This window comes from Chenopodium album, chromosome 10 (assembly GCF_948465745.1).
Source record: "Chenopodium album chromosome 10, dcCheAlbu1.1, whole genome shotgun sequence".
Classification (NCBI taxonomy): Eukaryota; Viridiplantae; Streptophyta; class Magnoliopsida; order Caryophyllales; family Amaranthaceae; genus Chenopodium; species Chenopodium album.
The window spans coordinates 40,558,693-40,573,955 of record NC_137843.1 but is presented as its reverse complement, the minus strand read 5'-3'; the positions used below and the strand labels follow the sequence as shown (position 1 = coordinate 40,573,955).

At 37.4% G+C, this 15,263-nt stretch overlaps 1 protein-coding gene and 1 long non-coding RNA gene across 2 annotated transcripts; one reads left to right on the top strand and one right to left on the bottom strand.

The window, feature by feature from the left end:
* Positions 1-4,194: 4,194 nt before the first annotated feature.
* Positions 4,195-7,513, bottom strand: LOC145563936 (uncharacterized). Its single transcript, XR_014094688.1, has 3 exons — positions 7,126-7,513; positions 6,033-6,173; positions 4,195-4,466 (listed from the first exon to the last, which is right to left on the bottom strand). It is a non-coding gene; the product is annotated as an uncharacterized LOC145563936 (long non-coding RNA).
* Positions 7,514-9,734: 2,221 nt separating this feature from the next.
* LOC145562436 (uncharacterized) lies at positions 9,735-15,263 on the top strand. The gene is made up of 14 exons (XM_081622712.1): positions 9,735-9,935; positions 10,915-10,964; positions 11,057-11,311; positions 11,687-11,761; positions 11,850-12,524; positions 12,606-12,750; positions 12,843-12,967; positions 13,338-13,681; positions 13,767-13,956; positions 14,040-14,132; positions 14,262-14,411; positions 14,513-14,619; positions 14,763-14,838; positions 14,921-15,263. Exons 2-14 carry the CDS (start codon positions 10,917-10,919, stop codon positions 15,059-15,061), a joined length of 2,424 nt encoding a protein of 807 aa, XP_081478838.1. The 5' UTR covers positions 9,735-9,935; positions 10,915-10,916; the 3' UTR covers positions 15,062-15,263.

Sequence of the window (15,263 nt, the reverse complement as noted above, 5' to 3'; positions counted from 1 at the left end):
ACAGAAATAACTACTAATAATTCAAACAACTTAAAACCCCTAGATTGCTATACTACTTAGATACTTAAAAGCTGAATTGATCGCCTAATTAGAATCATACCCAAAGTCTTCTTCAGACTGCTCATACCATGAATCGTACTCCTGATCTTCTCCCTCTTCATTTTCTTCCTCCTCCTCTGAGTCCCTGTCTTGATTAGGTTGAGGCTGCTGTAGGCCCTGCTGTACCAACACAGCATTCTCTTCAGCAACTGCAGGCTGCTGCTGCCCTTGTTCAGCATGACGAACAATCGTTGCCTCAATAACCCCTTTCACTGCATCATCCTCATCGCTGATTTCCATATCAGCCTCCCCACCTTCAGCGCCTACGCATTCAGCTCTCTTCCCATGACTACACTGACCCTTACTTTTAGAAGACTTGCCTTTAAAGCAAGCAATTTTCCTCATTCTGACAGATTCTTCGTCGGTATCACTGTCAATTGGAATTGGAGAATCAGAAGTGCTGCCGATTCTAAGCCTCTTGGCCTTACTCCTGTTCTTTACAGTCTCATCACACCTTGCTATCTGTGCATCTATATCTTCCATATCCTTGGTCAATTCTTGAAGCTTCTTTGTCGCAGTTTGACGAGCTTCACAGGTTGCAAAAAACTGACCACGTAAGTTATCTTTCTCCTTACTAAGAAATTCCGATACCAGGCTGAAAAGGGAGTATTTTCATCATCTCCGGCCAAAGTAATTTTTAGGTTTTGAAGTTTGAACAAGTGAGAAAACAGTGAAACAAAAAACTCTCCCAATTTTCCAAAGAAATACATAAAACTTATGGGGAGATGTGTAATAACTTTCAACTTCTACCTTTTTAATCAAAATTAAGCCGTCAGTTTCCCCTTTCATGTCTTTTCGAATTTCTGTCATAATTGCAGAATAAGAAGAGATGCACAGTTTTACACAACGCACATTGTACGAAGACATCCTTCAGGTTGAGAAATCTAATTATATACTTTTTGTTACATATAAATAGTACGAGTACATAATGAATATTTTACTCCAAAAACAAAGGAACTAAAATATGGCCTAATCCTCTAGGAACTAATTTACAACTCTTACAATGTATGGCCAAAAACAAGACTAACACTTGGACCTTCTTAACTAAATTTTCATAAAAATAGTTTCAATAGTTGAAAACAATTTTCATTTAATTTTTAAAATACATCAACATATTTTTATTTAAAATAAAAAAGACTAAATTTCCTTAATTTGATACCGTTACAATATCCCTATTTACATAATTAACACACACATTGTAAATTTGTGCTACATAATAAACTAACAAGAATACACAATAATTATACTACGCATTATAAATTATTGCTACATATAATAATAACATTATTTATTTATATAATGCAACAAACACTATGTCAAAATACAACAACTAAAGTACACATTAACGTTAAACGCCAAACTATACTTTTCCGATTTACCATACGAAGCGCGCGCACGGAGGCTCGATAACTAGTTTAAATAAAAAGGAGGGAGGTCAAACCCTCATTTCTTCTCCAGCGCTAGGTGAGGTGGTGGTGCATCAATGGTGAGGTGAGGTTGGCTTTTGCAGTAGGTAAGGTGGTGATGCACCAATGGTTACGGAGAAGGAGAAGGTGCTTACACTGTCAAATTTTGTTGGTGGTTGTGGCTTAGGGTTTTTTTTTTTTTTTTTTTACTTTGAATTTTGACCTAAAATTTTCAATATATAGCAATGACACATTGTATGTACTAAATTAGTGTTTAATTTAAAAAAAAAAAAAGTTAGATACTTTATTAGTGGTCTTTATCCACAAGAGAAGGCCCGACCCCTACGGCCCAACCATGCAACTTTTTTTTTTAATAAAACCCCTGTAAACTTTAATGCATGATACATACTGCATTATATAACATTAATATTCTTTTGACTTATTGGTAGGTAAATCCAACTCTAGTAGGTTGCGGGTTCAAGTATGCGTAGTGGCATAATAATGTTTTTTAATGTTTCCCTATCTTTTAAAAAGTATAAGGCCCTGTTCATTTGAGTTGCTCTGCTCTGCTTTGCAGTGTGTGATAGTTCTACTCTACTCTGCTGAAATCTGTTCTGCTCTGCTGAAATCTGTTCTGCTCATCTGAAATCTGTTTTGCTCGGCTCTGCCTAGAAGCTTTAAAAGAACTCTTAAGAATAGTGTTGGGACAATTATAACCTCTAAAATATTTATTTACTTAATTTCCCCCATTGATGTTAATTACCTCTCTTTTAAACATTTAAAAATAGTGTGTGGATATTATACCCCTAAAAATATTTGTTTACATATATTCCCTTATTTATGTTACTAACAAATAAAGATGTGATGTAAGGCTAAACCGTAAGAGTTTCTCCGAATATTCCTAGCTATGGCGCGCATATCGCGCGCGTTAGCCACCTTATTTATTGAAAACATTACAAGTACCCATTCTTCATCGTCCTAATCATAACTTCCTTACCATAATTACAAACAATTCTCTCTTGCCCAAATGTTTTGCGTTAGAAGAACTTGACATAGCTGAATTATTCCTTCTTGAAGACATATGGTGAGAAAAATTTCAGAAAAATTAAGAAATGAGAAATGAGAAATGGGGAGGACAGAGAAAGAAGAAGAAAAGGGTTGATTCTTTAAAGAGGGAATTCCTTTTAAAACGATATATGACCTACTGGTCATATACGACATCACCAATTTACCTACATAAATCGATTACAAATTTTTTGTTCTATGGAGTATTTAAAGAAGTGTAACAAACTTTTTTTTTTTTTGGAAACATAATATCATATTATTTTGGAATAATTCAAAGGTGGTTTTATTTTTAGTGACAATTTTTTTTTTTTGACAGTATTTAGAAGACAAGGGGGTCCTTTGGTTCACTAAACTAGAATGAATTGGTATGGATTCAAATGAATGTTCATAATGCCTTTTTACATAACAAGTGGCTTGCAAAAATTGGGAGTTACATCAAATGAATATTCATAATGCCTTTTTACATGGTGACCTAGATGAAGACGTCCACATGAAGTTGCCCCCCGGGTTTGAAAGCTCATATCCTTCATTGGTGTGTAGGTTGCGCAAGTCTTTGTATTGCTTGAAACAAGCTCCTAGGTGTTGGTTTGCGAAATTGGTGTCGGCTTTGAAAGGGTATGGTTTATTCACAGACACTAATGGCAAAACTCAAATCAACATCTTAGTTTATGTGGATGATCTTATTATTTTTGGGAATGATTCCACTGCACTTACGGTTTTCAAAGCATATCTTATTGATTGTTTCAAAATGAAAGATCTTGGTCCTCTAAAATATTTTTTTGGGTATTGAGGTGGCTCGTAGTTCGTCCGAATTATTTTTGTGTTAACAAAAAAGTATACTCTGGATATTATTTTTGAAACAGGTTTGTTGGGAGCAAAGCCTAGCGAGTTTCCCATCAAACAAAATCATAGACTCGCTCATGCTAGTGGCGAATTATTGCAGGACCTCGAAGCATATCGTTGTCTTGTGGGACAACTAATATATCTTGGGGTCACTCGACCAAATTTAGCTTACTCTGTTCACATACTATCACAGTTCATGCAAGCTCCATGCATTAAACATTGAGAAGCTGCCTTAAGGGTTGTTCGTTATTTAAAAGGGACTCCCGGACAAGGCATATTATTGCATTCAGATATTGAGCTCACATTAGAGGAATGGTGTGACTCAGTTTGGGCAGCGTGTGCCCTCACTCGGTGCTCGTTGACAGGATGGCTTATATTCAAAGAAAATCACCAATTTCTTGGAAAACTAAAAAGCAACATACAATTTCTATATCTTCTGCAGAGGCGGAGTACAGGTCCATGGCAGGAGTCACTTGTGAATTAAACTGGCTAAAGGGTTTATTGTTAAGTTTGGGTGTTCAACATCCTACACTAGTAGAAAAATGTAAAATGACACCGGTTCAAAACCCCCCTATGGCACCGGTTTTGAACCGTTGAATATTTGAGGGATGCCAAAAAGTGGGATTTTTGGCACCGGTTCAGAACCGGTGGCAAAAAAAAGGGTTTTTGGCACCGGTTCCAGTTCAAAACCGGTGCTAAAAATGGCCTAAAAAAATTTAAAAAAAAATATATATTTTTTTTGCATTTTTTTCACTTAAATTGATATATAAACACTAACATATATAAAAACTTACATATTTTCATAAAAAAAAAGCTGTAATATTACAATTTTCGTAAAAAAAAAAAAGAATTAAAAAAAATACAAGGTTACACACAAATAAAGAGTAACATATGCAGCTGCACAGTAGCAGAGCAGCTGCACAGAAGCAGCAGCGCAGCAGCAAGGAATTGCACAGTAGCAGAACTACAGCATTATCACCCTCCATTCTTTCCATCCTCCATTATCACCCTCCATTTCTTCTTTTGTGACAACATAACAATTTGAACAAGAACCTACACAAGTCAGAGTAAACAAAACATAAATCAGAGAAACACAAGTAACGAAAATGGTATCCCAGGATAATGTGGATAACACAGAAAGTAACGAAATCATACACCTCATTTACTCAAAGACAAACTTACAGAGCACATCATAAACCACATATATATGAAACATAATAGAATGCAGAGGCAAAACCGCATTTAAATTTAACCAAACCATACAAAATATAATCACAAAATACAAATGGCAAAAGCAGTAGCAGCAGCCTCGGTAGGGCAGCAGTAGCTGCAACCTTGCCAGGCCAACTGCAGCTGCAACCTTAGCAGGGCAGCAATAGTTGCACCCTTACCAGACCAGCTGCAGCAACAGCATTGACAGGGCAGAGCAGAAGTGACAGTAGCTCTAGCAGAGCATATAGTGCAGCAGCAAAGGCACCAAAATCGGCAGTAGAAGGGAAGCAGCATGGCAGCTGTAGTATGGGACTTAAAGCACCGTCTGGTGCTATTGTCTTACCTTCTTGATTACTTGTGCATATTGCAGCAAACAACTCGTGTTAACATTTTGCAATACGTCATGTAATATTTGTCCATTTAACTCAAAACACCAAGGCAAACGGAGATGAAATATTTGTCCAATAAAATCATTGATGATGTTAATATGGCTCCTGGGACTCTTTCAAAGAATTCCAACTATTTCTCTCGTTCCTTGAAAGCCCACAGGAAACGGAGTTATTGCTCCCAGATCCATAGCATGCGTAGTTAAAACAAGTAAATGATTTGATACTAAGTATTAGATATTAATTATGAACTTGAGATGAATAAGAAATGGGTAAAAGACGAGTGAGGATAATACTTTAAATCAGAGTCAATTGCATCAAGCTCTAGGTTCAACAATTTTTTTTTTAAAAAAAAAACTTTAAATTTCTGATATTAGTCAAAGCAGGGAAATAGCATGAATAATCAGGATCTGGCTACTGGTTACTTCTTGGAATGAACAACTAATGAAGGGGCCCGTAAAATTGCATAAGGTGCAGTTCCCTCTAGTCCAAGTTTAACAGACTATGTGGTCTCTAATAAAAAATTCAAGGGCATTTAGGGAAGGATTACATGGTAGGAAATGGATCACTGCAACAGCTTGAATCTACAAGTTGATAGTCAGTAGTCTCAGCACTTGTCACATCATAGAAAAGGGTTTTAGTTATTCTCATTGCAGCCTAAACTATGTTCAAGAATAATCAAGTATACATGAGACAAGTAATTATTAGTTAGTTAACCGGAAACTTGGTTCAAATTAAAGCACAAGGAGGCTTCAACTTGTTTCTTCAAGTAAAGCAATTGCAAGATTAAGAAGATCGAATATGGTTGAACCAGCTTTAATCTAGTTGAGGAAGGCCCTTCACTTTAATTTCACTGATGTTCTATATTCAATCCCATATACCAAAAGAATAAAGAAAACAAAAAAGATGTAAATAATTTTGACTTATGTTCAGTATCCATTCCCCTCATAAAAGAGCATAATTCTTTTACAGTTATTTTCTATGCCATGAGGAGGTCAAAGAGTAAACAAATAAGAGATACCTTCATGTAAGACTTCACATAGGGAAGTGACTCCGGAACAGACAAATTCTTGTAATTTCCCAATGCAATCTCCATATGGTAAAGCTTTGGTCCGAGAGATAGGTCCGCTGCAGAGATCTTCTCCCCATTAATAAAAGGCCCCTACAGGTAGAAATTTATCAATATATGTAAAGGTTAGGTTGTTTGTAATTGGTTAACTACAAATGCTACACCCACCACAAAATCCACATAATTCTCAAAGTTAAGCTGCTTCTAATTACAAGACTCATATCAAGCGAAGAAAGGTAGAATCAGGGACTCAGCAAAGAGAGAAGGCAAGCAGATTGCTGTCCAAATTTATGAAGCCAAAGACATCAGTATATATTATTGAGTTAATAATTTGCTATACAATTGCATACGATACCTGCCTTAATGAGAGCCATAAATGGACAAGCTCCAGCAAAAAGCCTTGTATCATTTGTATGTCTCTTTTAAGTCACTAAACTAGACTACATTATATATCATAGCACAAAAAGGTATCACATACAAGCAATACAAATCCAAAATCAGCAAAAAGATTGAGTGAAATTCAGCTAGACATTTTATCGAACAATTAGAAGATATGCCCAATAAACAGGAAAACACGAATAGCAGCCTGTGATTGAATGCATGTGTAATAATGTACCTATAAATTTACCTACTGATTTAGAATATATTGATGCATGTGTAAAAATTTTGCAAATTAAATTAATTAAATGCATGAGCCGAACCTGTGAGCATAATCAAAATCGAAATTAATAGTCTGCAACACAGCCAATCCAAACAAATAAACAAAATTGAAATTAACCTTGGTCAGTTTGATTCGGAAATTGCTAGCTACTTATGAAACCAATAGAAAATAGAAGAAAGGAGATTGAAAATGAATGTAAACACCCAAAAAACTGAAGATTTTTCATGCAGCCAAATTATGACAACCATCAATAATAAAATCGGACAGCAACATAAACATAAATAGGTAAATAAAATTAAAAAACGATTCTTGAATATAATCAGCAATTCTTGAGGTAATTCGACAAAAATAAAACGCAAAGCTAAACAAATTAGAAACCCTAACCTCAAATTTCTGATATTTTGCTCAAAATTGATTTGTATTTGTTGTTGTTGTTGAAGAAGAACGAGCACCCACGAACCTTAACCTCCATTATTGTTGATTCAACATATAGACGGGTTGTACTTGGTTCGAATCGACGCCGTTCTTCGAAGGGGAACGAGAACGAGGACGCGGTGGTTGTATTTGGTTCGAAGGGTTTAGGGTTTAGAGCAATTATTCGCGGTGGTCTTTGGAGGATGCGGCTGTGGTGGAAGGGATGGGTTTTGGTGCAGGTGGCGGCTGTGAAGGAGGAAGGTGGCAGATTCAAGAGAAGGGTGAAATGAAGAGGAGGGAACCAGAAAGAGAGAGAAAGAGAAAGAAAGAAAAGGGTGGACGAAAATGAAAACAGAAAGAAAAGGGGGAAAGAGAAAGAAAGGGAAAAAAAAAGGGCGGATTTTTTTTTTATTAGCACCGGTTTGAACCGGTAAACCGGTGCCATTTCAGCAATTTCGCACCGGTTTGGTTTGAACCTGTGGCATTTCTATTATACTAAATCTCGCCTAATTTTTTTCCCATCGGTTTTTAAAAACCGGTGCCAAAATGAATTATTCTACTAGTGCTAGAGCTAGAGCTGTCAATCCGAGTAAACGGGTCGGGTTTGAGTCAAGTTAGTGTGAGTCGGGTCATCTCGGGTCGAGTCAATATGGGTTTATGTCATAACATATGCGGGTCAGGTTCAGGTTGGGTCATGCTTGAGTCGGGTCATACATCTTATCGGGTTTGGGTCGGGTTTAGGTCGGGTTAGTAAAAGGTCGGGTTAGTAAAAGGTCGGGTTACATTCGGGTCGGGTGAAAAATAGGTCGGGTTAAATTCGGGTCTTTACGGGTTTAAACGAGTTAGGGTCCTTCTCGGGTTCAAGTCGGGTTCGGTTCAAGTCAATTATTTACGGGTTATAATCAGGTTGGGTCATTCTCGGGTTCAAGTCGGGTTTGGTTCAAGTCAATAATTTGCGGGTTATAATCAAGTCGGGTCATTTCCAAGTTGGGTCATTCTCGGGTTCGAGTCGGGTTCGGTTCAAGTCAATAATTTGCGGAAAACATGTTTCGTCCCTGAAATTCGTACCTAAAAACATGTTGTGAAACTAACCTCTTTAAATTCAAAGTGAAATATTGAAGGAATAGAGTTAGGATTCAATTTCCGTTCCAATACCAACATGAGATAACGACCTAAACATATTGATTCAATAACAAGTCGGGTTGAATTTGGGTCGGGTCAATAACAAGTCGGGTTGATTCGGGTCGGGTTTGTAACAGATCAGGTTGAAATTCGAGTCGGGTTTGTAGCAAGTCGGGTTAAATTTGGGTCGGGTTAGGAACAGGTCAGGTTGAATTCGGGTCAGGTTAGGAACAAGTCGGGTTGAATTCGGGTTTTGACGGGTTAAAACGGGTTTGGGTAAATTTCAGTTTAGGTCGGGTTCGGTTCAGGTCAATAATTTACGGGTTACATTCGGGTCGGGTCGTCTCTAGGTTGGTTAATGTTCGGGTTTGGGTCTCAAATACTCGAGTCAACTCGGGTCTAGGGTTGGTTTCAGGTCGGGTTAGGTCGGGTTCGGGTCACCATTTTTTTCGGGTTCAGACGGGTCGGTTAATAGGTCGGGTTAGGGTCGGTATTTCGGGTCGGGTCAGCTTTTGACAGCTCTAGCCTAGAGCCATTAAGTTATTTTGTGATAGTGAGTCGATATTACATATTACAAGGAATTCAGTTTTCACGAGCGAACAAGCACATAGAAGTTTATTTTGGGTGTTCAACATCCTAGAGCCATTAAATTATTTTTTGATAGTAAGTCTGCATTGCATATTGTAAGGAATCTAGTTTTTCACGAGCGAACTAAGCACATAAAAGTCGATTGTCACTTTGTTCGTGATGCGATAAATGAAGGATTAATTTCACCGTCTCATGTGTCGACTACACTTAAGGAGATATTAAGATATATTTAGGGAATATTTAGATTTGGAGAATATATTTTGCTAGGATATTATTTTACATATTTATCATGTCTCCTTTGCAAGTTGTAGAAGAATTTGATACGGCTAAGGAAACGTTATATTTTATTTTATGTGCTTAAAAATATGGATTAGACAAGGTTTGAACTTAAGACCTCAAGTTTCAAAACTATTTTATTAGCCACTAAGCTTTACCATATTATATATCATTTTATTAAAATTAAATATAATAATTAAGGATTTTAATCATGAAATTAATATAGCAACTCGAGGCATCGCCTGAGGCCTAAAATTTAGTTTTGGAATAAAAAGGCGCAAAATTCATGTTGATATATTTAATAAACGAAAAATGCAAATCAAAAGGGGTGGGATGGACATTTCCATTAGTTAAGTGGGGGTAAAGCGGTAAAATCCTTGTAGTTGATTAGGCAAATTTGCCATGTAGATGGTGAAGATTCCACATAAGGCGGAAACGTTGGTGGTTTTCTAAACGGAGGGTTGTGAGATATATGGACTTGTCTCGCAGGGGCATACTCGTCTTTTCAGCTGTAATTTGAAATTTGCCACCTCGTGTTGCCGTTTCGAGGTAAAGTCACCCCGTAACGAGGAAAGAGGACCTGTCCCTTTCTCTTGTAGAAGGTCTGTCCTTTCGTATTTCCTTCTCTCTCCTCTTTGTTTCTCACACTCAGTTTTTTCTCTCACCTCATTTCATTATTTCTCCTCGAAGCTCAGTGGTTTCTTTCGCCTCCAAGAGCACTTGTCGACGATCCGTGAGAGGTGTGAGCGTGTCGTTCCAAATTCGTCGTCGAATTGTCCGTCACATCCATCCAGGTACGCGTCTATATGATAATAATCTTTTGAACTTTGAAAAGTTGAAGTTAGGGTTTTTCCCGCGGTGTAGAAGTTAATGTTTGGGTAGTTTTGGTGTTTAGGGTGGTAATTGTGTGGGTAATTGTTCATGTGTGGGTAAATTGGGTCGCGTGTAGTGGTCGGATTTCGTGAATTTTTTATCAATCGAGGATTAAATTTATGGAATTGTGATTGTTGAAGGTATAATTAGGGTTATGTTTCATATTATGAGTAGGGCTTTCTTAATTGGAAGTGTTGAAAATGTTTCATATTATGAGTAGGGCTTTCTTAATTGGAAGTGTTGAAAATGTTTCATATTATGAGTAGGGCTTTCTTAATTGTTAGAGGGACGCACTAAAGTCAAATTTTGTATCGTGTTTCATTCATATTTTTTGATTTTCCCGGGTGCAAGTATATCCCTGTTTTATTTCAATTGTATTTGTGTATACAAAATTGCATCTTTAATTGAACTTGGTTGGTTTTGAAGTTATAATTATGAATTGTAATTTGATAGACTATATTTGTTGTTTGATTCTACTATTGTGTCCCTTAAAAGACGGCAAAAGGAGAGATTGGGGTTTGTTGTCTATGATTATGTCCGTAATCTTAGCTTTTGTGTTGTTACTGTATGGTTATGGATAGTTGAAAAGATTCTGGTTGTTGTTGTTGTTAGTATCTCATAATTTTGTTATGTATGTATGAAAGATTCAAGGTTATTGAATCAAATATGGTTGTTGTTAGTATCTCATAATTTTCTGGTGATGATGGGTGTAAGTGTTTGTTATGTGGCAGTAATGGTTTGATATGTTAGAGCTAATCTGCCTTGAACTTGTGGGCAGTGATGAATTGATATGTAAAAGTGAATTTGCTTTGAACTTGAACTTGTGTTAGTTATAGTTATAGTTAATTTGGAAGTAAATGAATTGATATGTAAAAGAAAATCTGCTTTGAACTTGGGCAGTGATGAAGAAGAAATCAGTTGTTCGGTCGATGAATCGGACAAAGTGGGGGGTGAGTATTTGATTGCTGGTGTTATATGGATTAGGGAGTGAGTGAATAATGTTGGGAGTGTGATACTAACTTAGGTCAGTGTTGGTTTTCAGGGTCCATTAAAAAGGGAGGTGGTACGCAAACCTGTGGCTTCGTCATCGAATGTGAAGTGTGTGGGTAAATCGAAACCAATGGCTACCGGTAAACGCAAGGCAGAAGAGTATCAAGAAGAAGATGATGGTCATGAGGAATCTGAGAATTCGAGCGGTGATGGTGATTCAGATTCAAGTTCTGGACTTATGAAGGTGATGATTAAGGAGTACATGAAGAGAAAGGCTAAGAAGAGAAAAGGCAAGGTGAATAAGAAGGTATTGTTCTCGTATCAGCTTCTGGCTAATTAGATATGTTTGAAATTGTTTTTGTGAAGAACTTTTGTGTGAGCTTTCTATTGCAAATGAAAGTGTATTCTTTGGTTTTCTGGCTAATTATGAAAAGTGTATAATGAATAAACAATAAAGGTGCCTTTTAAGTTGATTTAAATGAAGTGGCACTTGATTGTATTCTTTGGTTTTCTTTGTATTTGGATAAATGGAGGTTGATGAAGAGTTTAATTTTAATGTGTTGAAGTACTTTTATGTGTTGAAGTAGTTTTGACTGGAGGTTTAGATTACATGTTTTGTTTGCATTTTTTTGAAATGTGACAAGTTTATTGTTATTATGTTGGTATTATTGTGTATTTGTAGGGTATTAAAACTGAAGGACATAGGGTACTTGCTGATGGTTCAGTCCTACGGACACATTATGAGAACATTGGGAAGGTATAGCCATGTCTATACTATGTGTTTTGTGAAGGGGTTGTTTGTAATGTATTAATTCTGATGGAAATATTTGTGTGGTGTAATGCAGCAGCCCAATATTGTTTGTAGAGTGGAAAAGTTCTGTTTCCTGGTGAAGAAGTTTGATACGAAGAGACGGGAGTTGGTGGAGAGGATGGGATTTGGGGGCTTGCTGCATCTGGATATGAAAAATATCCCGAGGCAGTTTTGTTACTGGTTGATGACCAGGGTGTTTGCTGATGGGACCATGATCTTTGGAGATGGTTCAATTCTTCCTCTGGGTGCAAAACAAGTGAGGTCCATCCTTGGTATTCCTATGGGAGGCAAGAAAGTTCCAGTAGTGCTTGGTGATGATGAAGAGGATACCCAGAAGATTATGCGCGTGTTTCAGCAATACGGTGTTGGGTTGAAGGGAGAAACGGTATCTCTGAATCTTGCAGCTGAAGCCATGTGCCCTGAGCACGAAGACGGTTCTGTTGTGGAGTTGCAGAGTGAAGTGGATGAAGAGGACTTCATGACTGCATTCCTAATTGTTGCCCTTGGGATGATAGTGTGCACGACCACGAACAGTTCGAACTTGGCTGCATCTTTAGTGCCAACATTGGCAGTTGCATGTGTAGCTGGGGAGTATGATTGGTGCAAGTTCACCATTGAATGGTTGCGTGACTGTGCGGATAGATTTCAGATGAAGTTCCAGAAAGATGGATTTCGTTGCGGGTGTGGAGGGAGCTTTGTGTTTCTTATGGTAAGGTTGATGTGTTGCAATTACAATGTATTGCATTATATGATAATATTTTGAACTAAGTTCATTTTATGGTAAATGCAGATTTTTTATTTGGATCACCTCCATCGGGTTCCAAATAGGTGGGGTATATACCCTAGGGTGAAGGTGTGGGATTCGGAACATGTGAGAGCAGTTGTAGATGAAGATAGGAAGTCTGATGAGGAGTTCGGATATTTGCCGATGAGTTGTGAATTAAATTTGAAAAAAAACTGTGGTGTTCTGTTTTTTTTTTAATTTGCAATATGAGTATTGATTTGTGTTGTTGTTCGTTTGTAACAGGTTCTGGACATTGCATATGGGGAGGACATCCTCTCGTGGCACGTGATGATGGAAAATTGGAGATTCAAACTACTGTTGTTGATAAAAATTCAATTTTTGACTCTGTTACTTCTATGGCTGATCAGGTAACTAATACTAATGAGACCTGGATGTATGAGTTCATGATCGCCTCTTTTTAGTTTATAACACAGATATTAAGACCAATAATAAGCTTAAACATGTCCAGTAGGTTTAAATGTCTAAACATGTCCAGTAATAATAAGCTTAACACAGATATCAACACTATTGAGACTCTGTTACGTCATGATCGCCTCTTTTTAGTTTAAATGTCTAAACATGTCCAGTAATAATAAGCTTTGGCCCTTATTTTGTTGGTAAAAGGGTGGAAATTTATCAGTGAGTAGGAATGTAGAGTATGTTGTTGTTATTCTGTGTTGGTAAAAGGGTGAAATTTACTATGTGTATCAGTATATGACTTACCCTTGTTTTGTGTAGGTTTTTGCTCTTTTAACTCCTAGACTTGTTAGTCTAGTTGAGGGGATAGTGGGGAGTGCATTAGGTGGTGGGTCCAAGGGTGGTCAAACCAAGAACAATGATGATATGCACACCCTTACCAGTGCTAAAGGGAGCCAGCCCCATCTAACTGGCAGCAGTAACAAGGGGGTAAAAGCGAATAAAGCTCCAAAAGAGAGGACTCCCCCAGTTGAGGAGGAGAAAGAGTCGTGCAATTCCAGCAATAATGGGGAAGTTGTTGTGGGTATGATGAATAGGGAAACAATTTTTGATAAGCGTCTGGACATGTTTGTGAAAGGGTGGAAGGATCTTAGGGATGAAAAGCAGTAAGTTTATCGATATGTTTGTGTTAATATGTGCATGAAATTGATATGTATGTTGTGTTGTTCTAATGCAAAGTGTGTATGGCAGGGAGGGCCCCTCCATCATTCAGTGTGATGGAATGAATGCGACTCAGAGGGACTGTTACGGGGTTCTTGGTTCGCGAGCTCGCGTTGGCCATCCGTATGTGCGTATGACATCCATTTTGTATACAAAGTATTGGGGGACTGCGGAGTATCTGAATAGGAGGAAGAGGATTCTGATTGATCCATCCTTTGCGGTATGATTTAGATTTGGTAAACACTTTATTTCTGAAAACTCAGTCAAGATAAAGTATTTTTGTGAAATTATTATTTTTTGTAGATGAGGATTAAGGAAAAGGAGAAGGATTATGCGAATCTTGCTAGGAAGTATGGGAAGCCCTTGTTAAGTATCCCGTATGATGACATTCGATTGGTAAGTTTGTTTTTTGAATGTGATTCTAATTAATTAATTTTAGAAATAGTCTTTTGGGATTGATCGGGCCTTAGAAGTTATTTTTATGATGTGGTAATGTTCTGTTATGATGTGGTAATATGTGCAAAGGTTTTCTTCCCTGTGCTTGACGGGTGTGCGGCTAAATCGGATGAACATTGGTGGTGTCTTTTCATGGATTTGGTTAAGAAGCAGTTTTGGATGATTGACTCATTGTATTCGGATCCTTATGAAAGCCATGCTGAGCTTGTTACGGAACTGGTTAGTAACTTGATTGTATTTAACCATATTTCAAATGTGATTTGAGCATGTACTATTGCTCAATCCTGACTCATTGTATCACTGAATTTTGCCATTCGTAGGTCAAGGCAATTGATGTTCTGTTCCAGCTGAAAGATCCTCTGTGGGAGTTGGGTACTTGTCAGCAGTGGCCTAGGCATGTGGTTGGCATGGTGAAGCAAACCGATACGTAAGTACCATGACTATGGCATTCTTAACGGTGTTTGTGTTAAATTTGTGAATGGGTTAGATGGTGGTGTTGCACACTTATGATTTATAATCCGAAATACATGATATTTAGTAGTTAAACTAATGCCCTTACTCATGGTGTAGCTTCTCCTGTGGTGTGCTAATGCTTTGTTGCATTAAGCACTGTGCCAGTAATTCTTATCTGTCTAGTTACCCAATGGTATGTGCATTATTATGCTGTAATTCTGTCCATGATATTGTCCTTTCTGTATTGCTGATTATTTTGTATACTATTGGTGTAGGAGAAGAACTTGAGGAAGAAGTTGTTTTTGGAGGGTGCAAATAATCCTTGCAATGAGTTGATAGTCAAATTTGATGAAATTCTCCCCAAGGAAAGAGTGTGGCCGAAAAGGACATCGTCGCAAACCCAAAACTCGGCTTAAGTTGTGTTTTTGTGTTGTTTCTGTTATTTTTGTGAACTTTGTGAAATATTTGTTCTGGAAAATTTGATGAGAAACTAAGTTTTAGGTAGACATGTAGTCTTTTGTGGAAACTTGTCTTTTGTGGAAACTTTGATGACTAACTATGTTTTAGGTAGACATATTGTTTGTTAAAAGGACTTTGATGACTTTGTGGTGAAGGAAA

Coding starts and splice junctions, on each gene's coding strand:
- LOC145562436 (XM_081622712.1), top strand. CDS start 10,917: ATGAAGAAGAAATCAGTTGTTCGGTCGATGAATCGGACAAAGTGGGGG. Junction 11,312..11,686: donor AAGGCAAGGTGAATAAGAAG/GTATTGTTCTCG, acceptor GTGTATTTGTAG/GGTATTAAAACTGAAGGACA. Junction 11,762..11,849: donor ATTATGAGAACATTGGGAAG/GTATAGCCATGT, acceptor GGTGTAATGCAG/CAGCCCAATATTGTTTGTAG.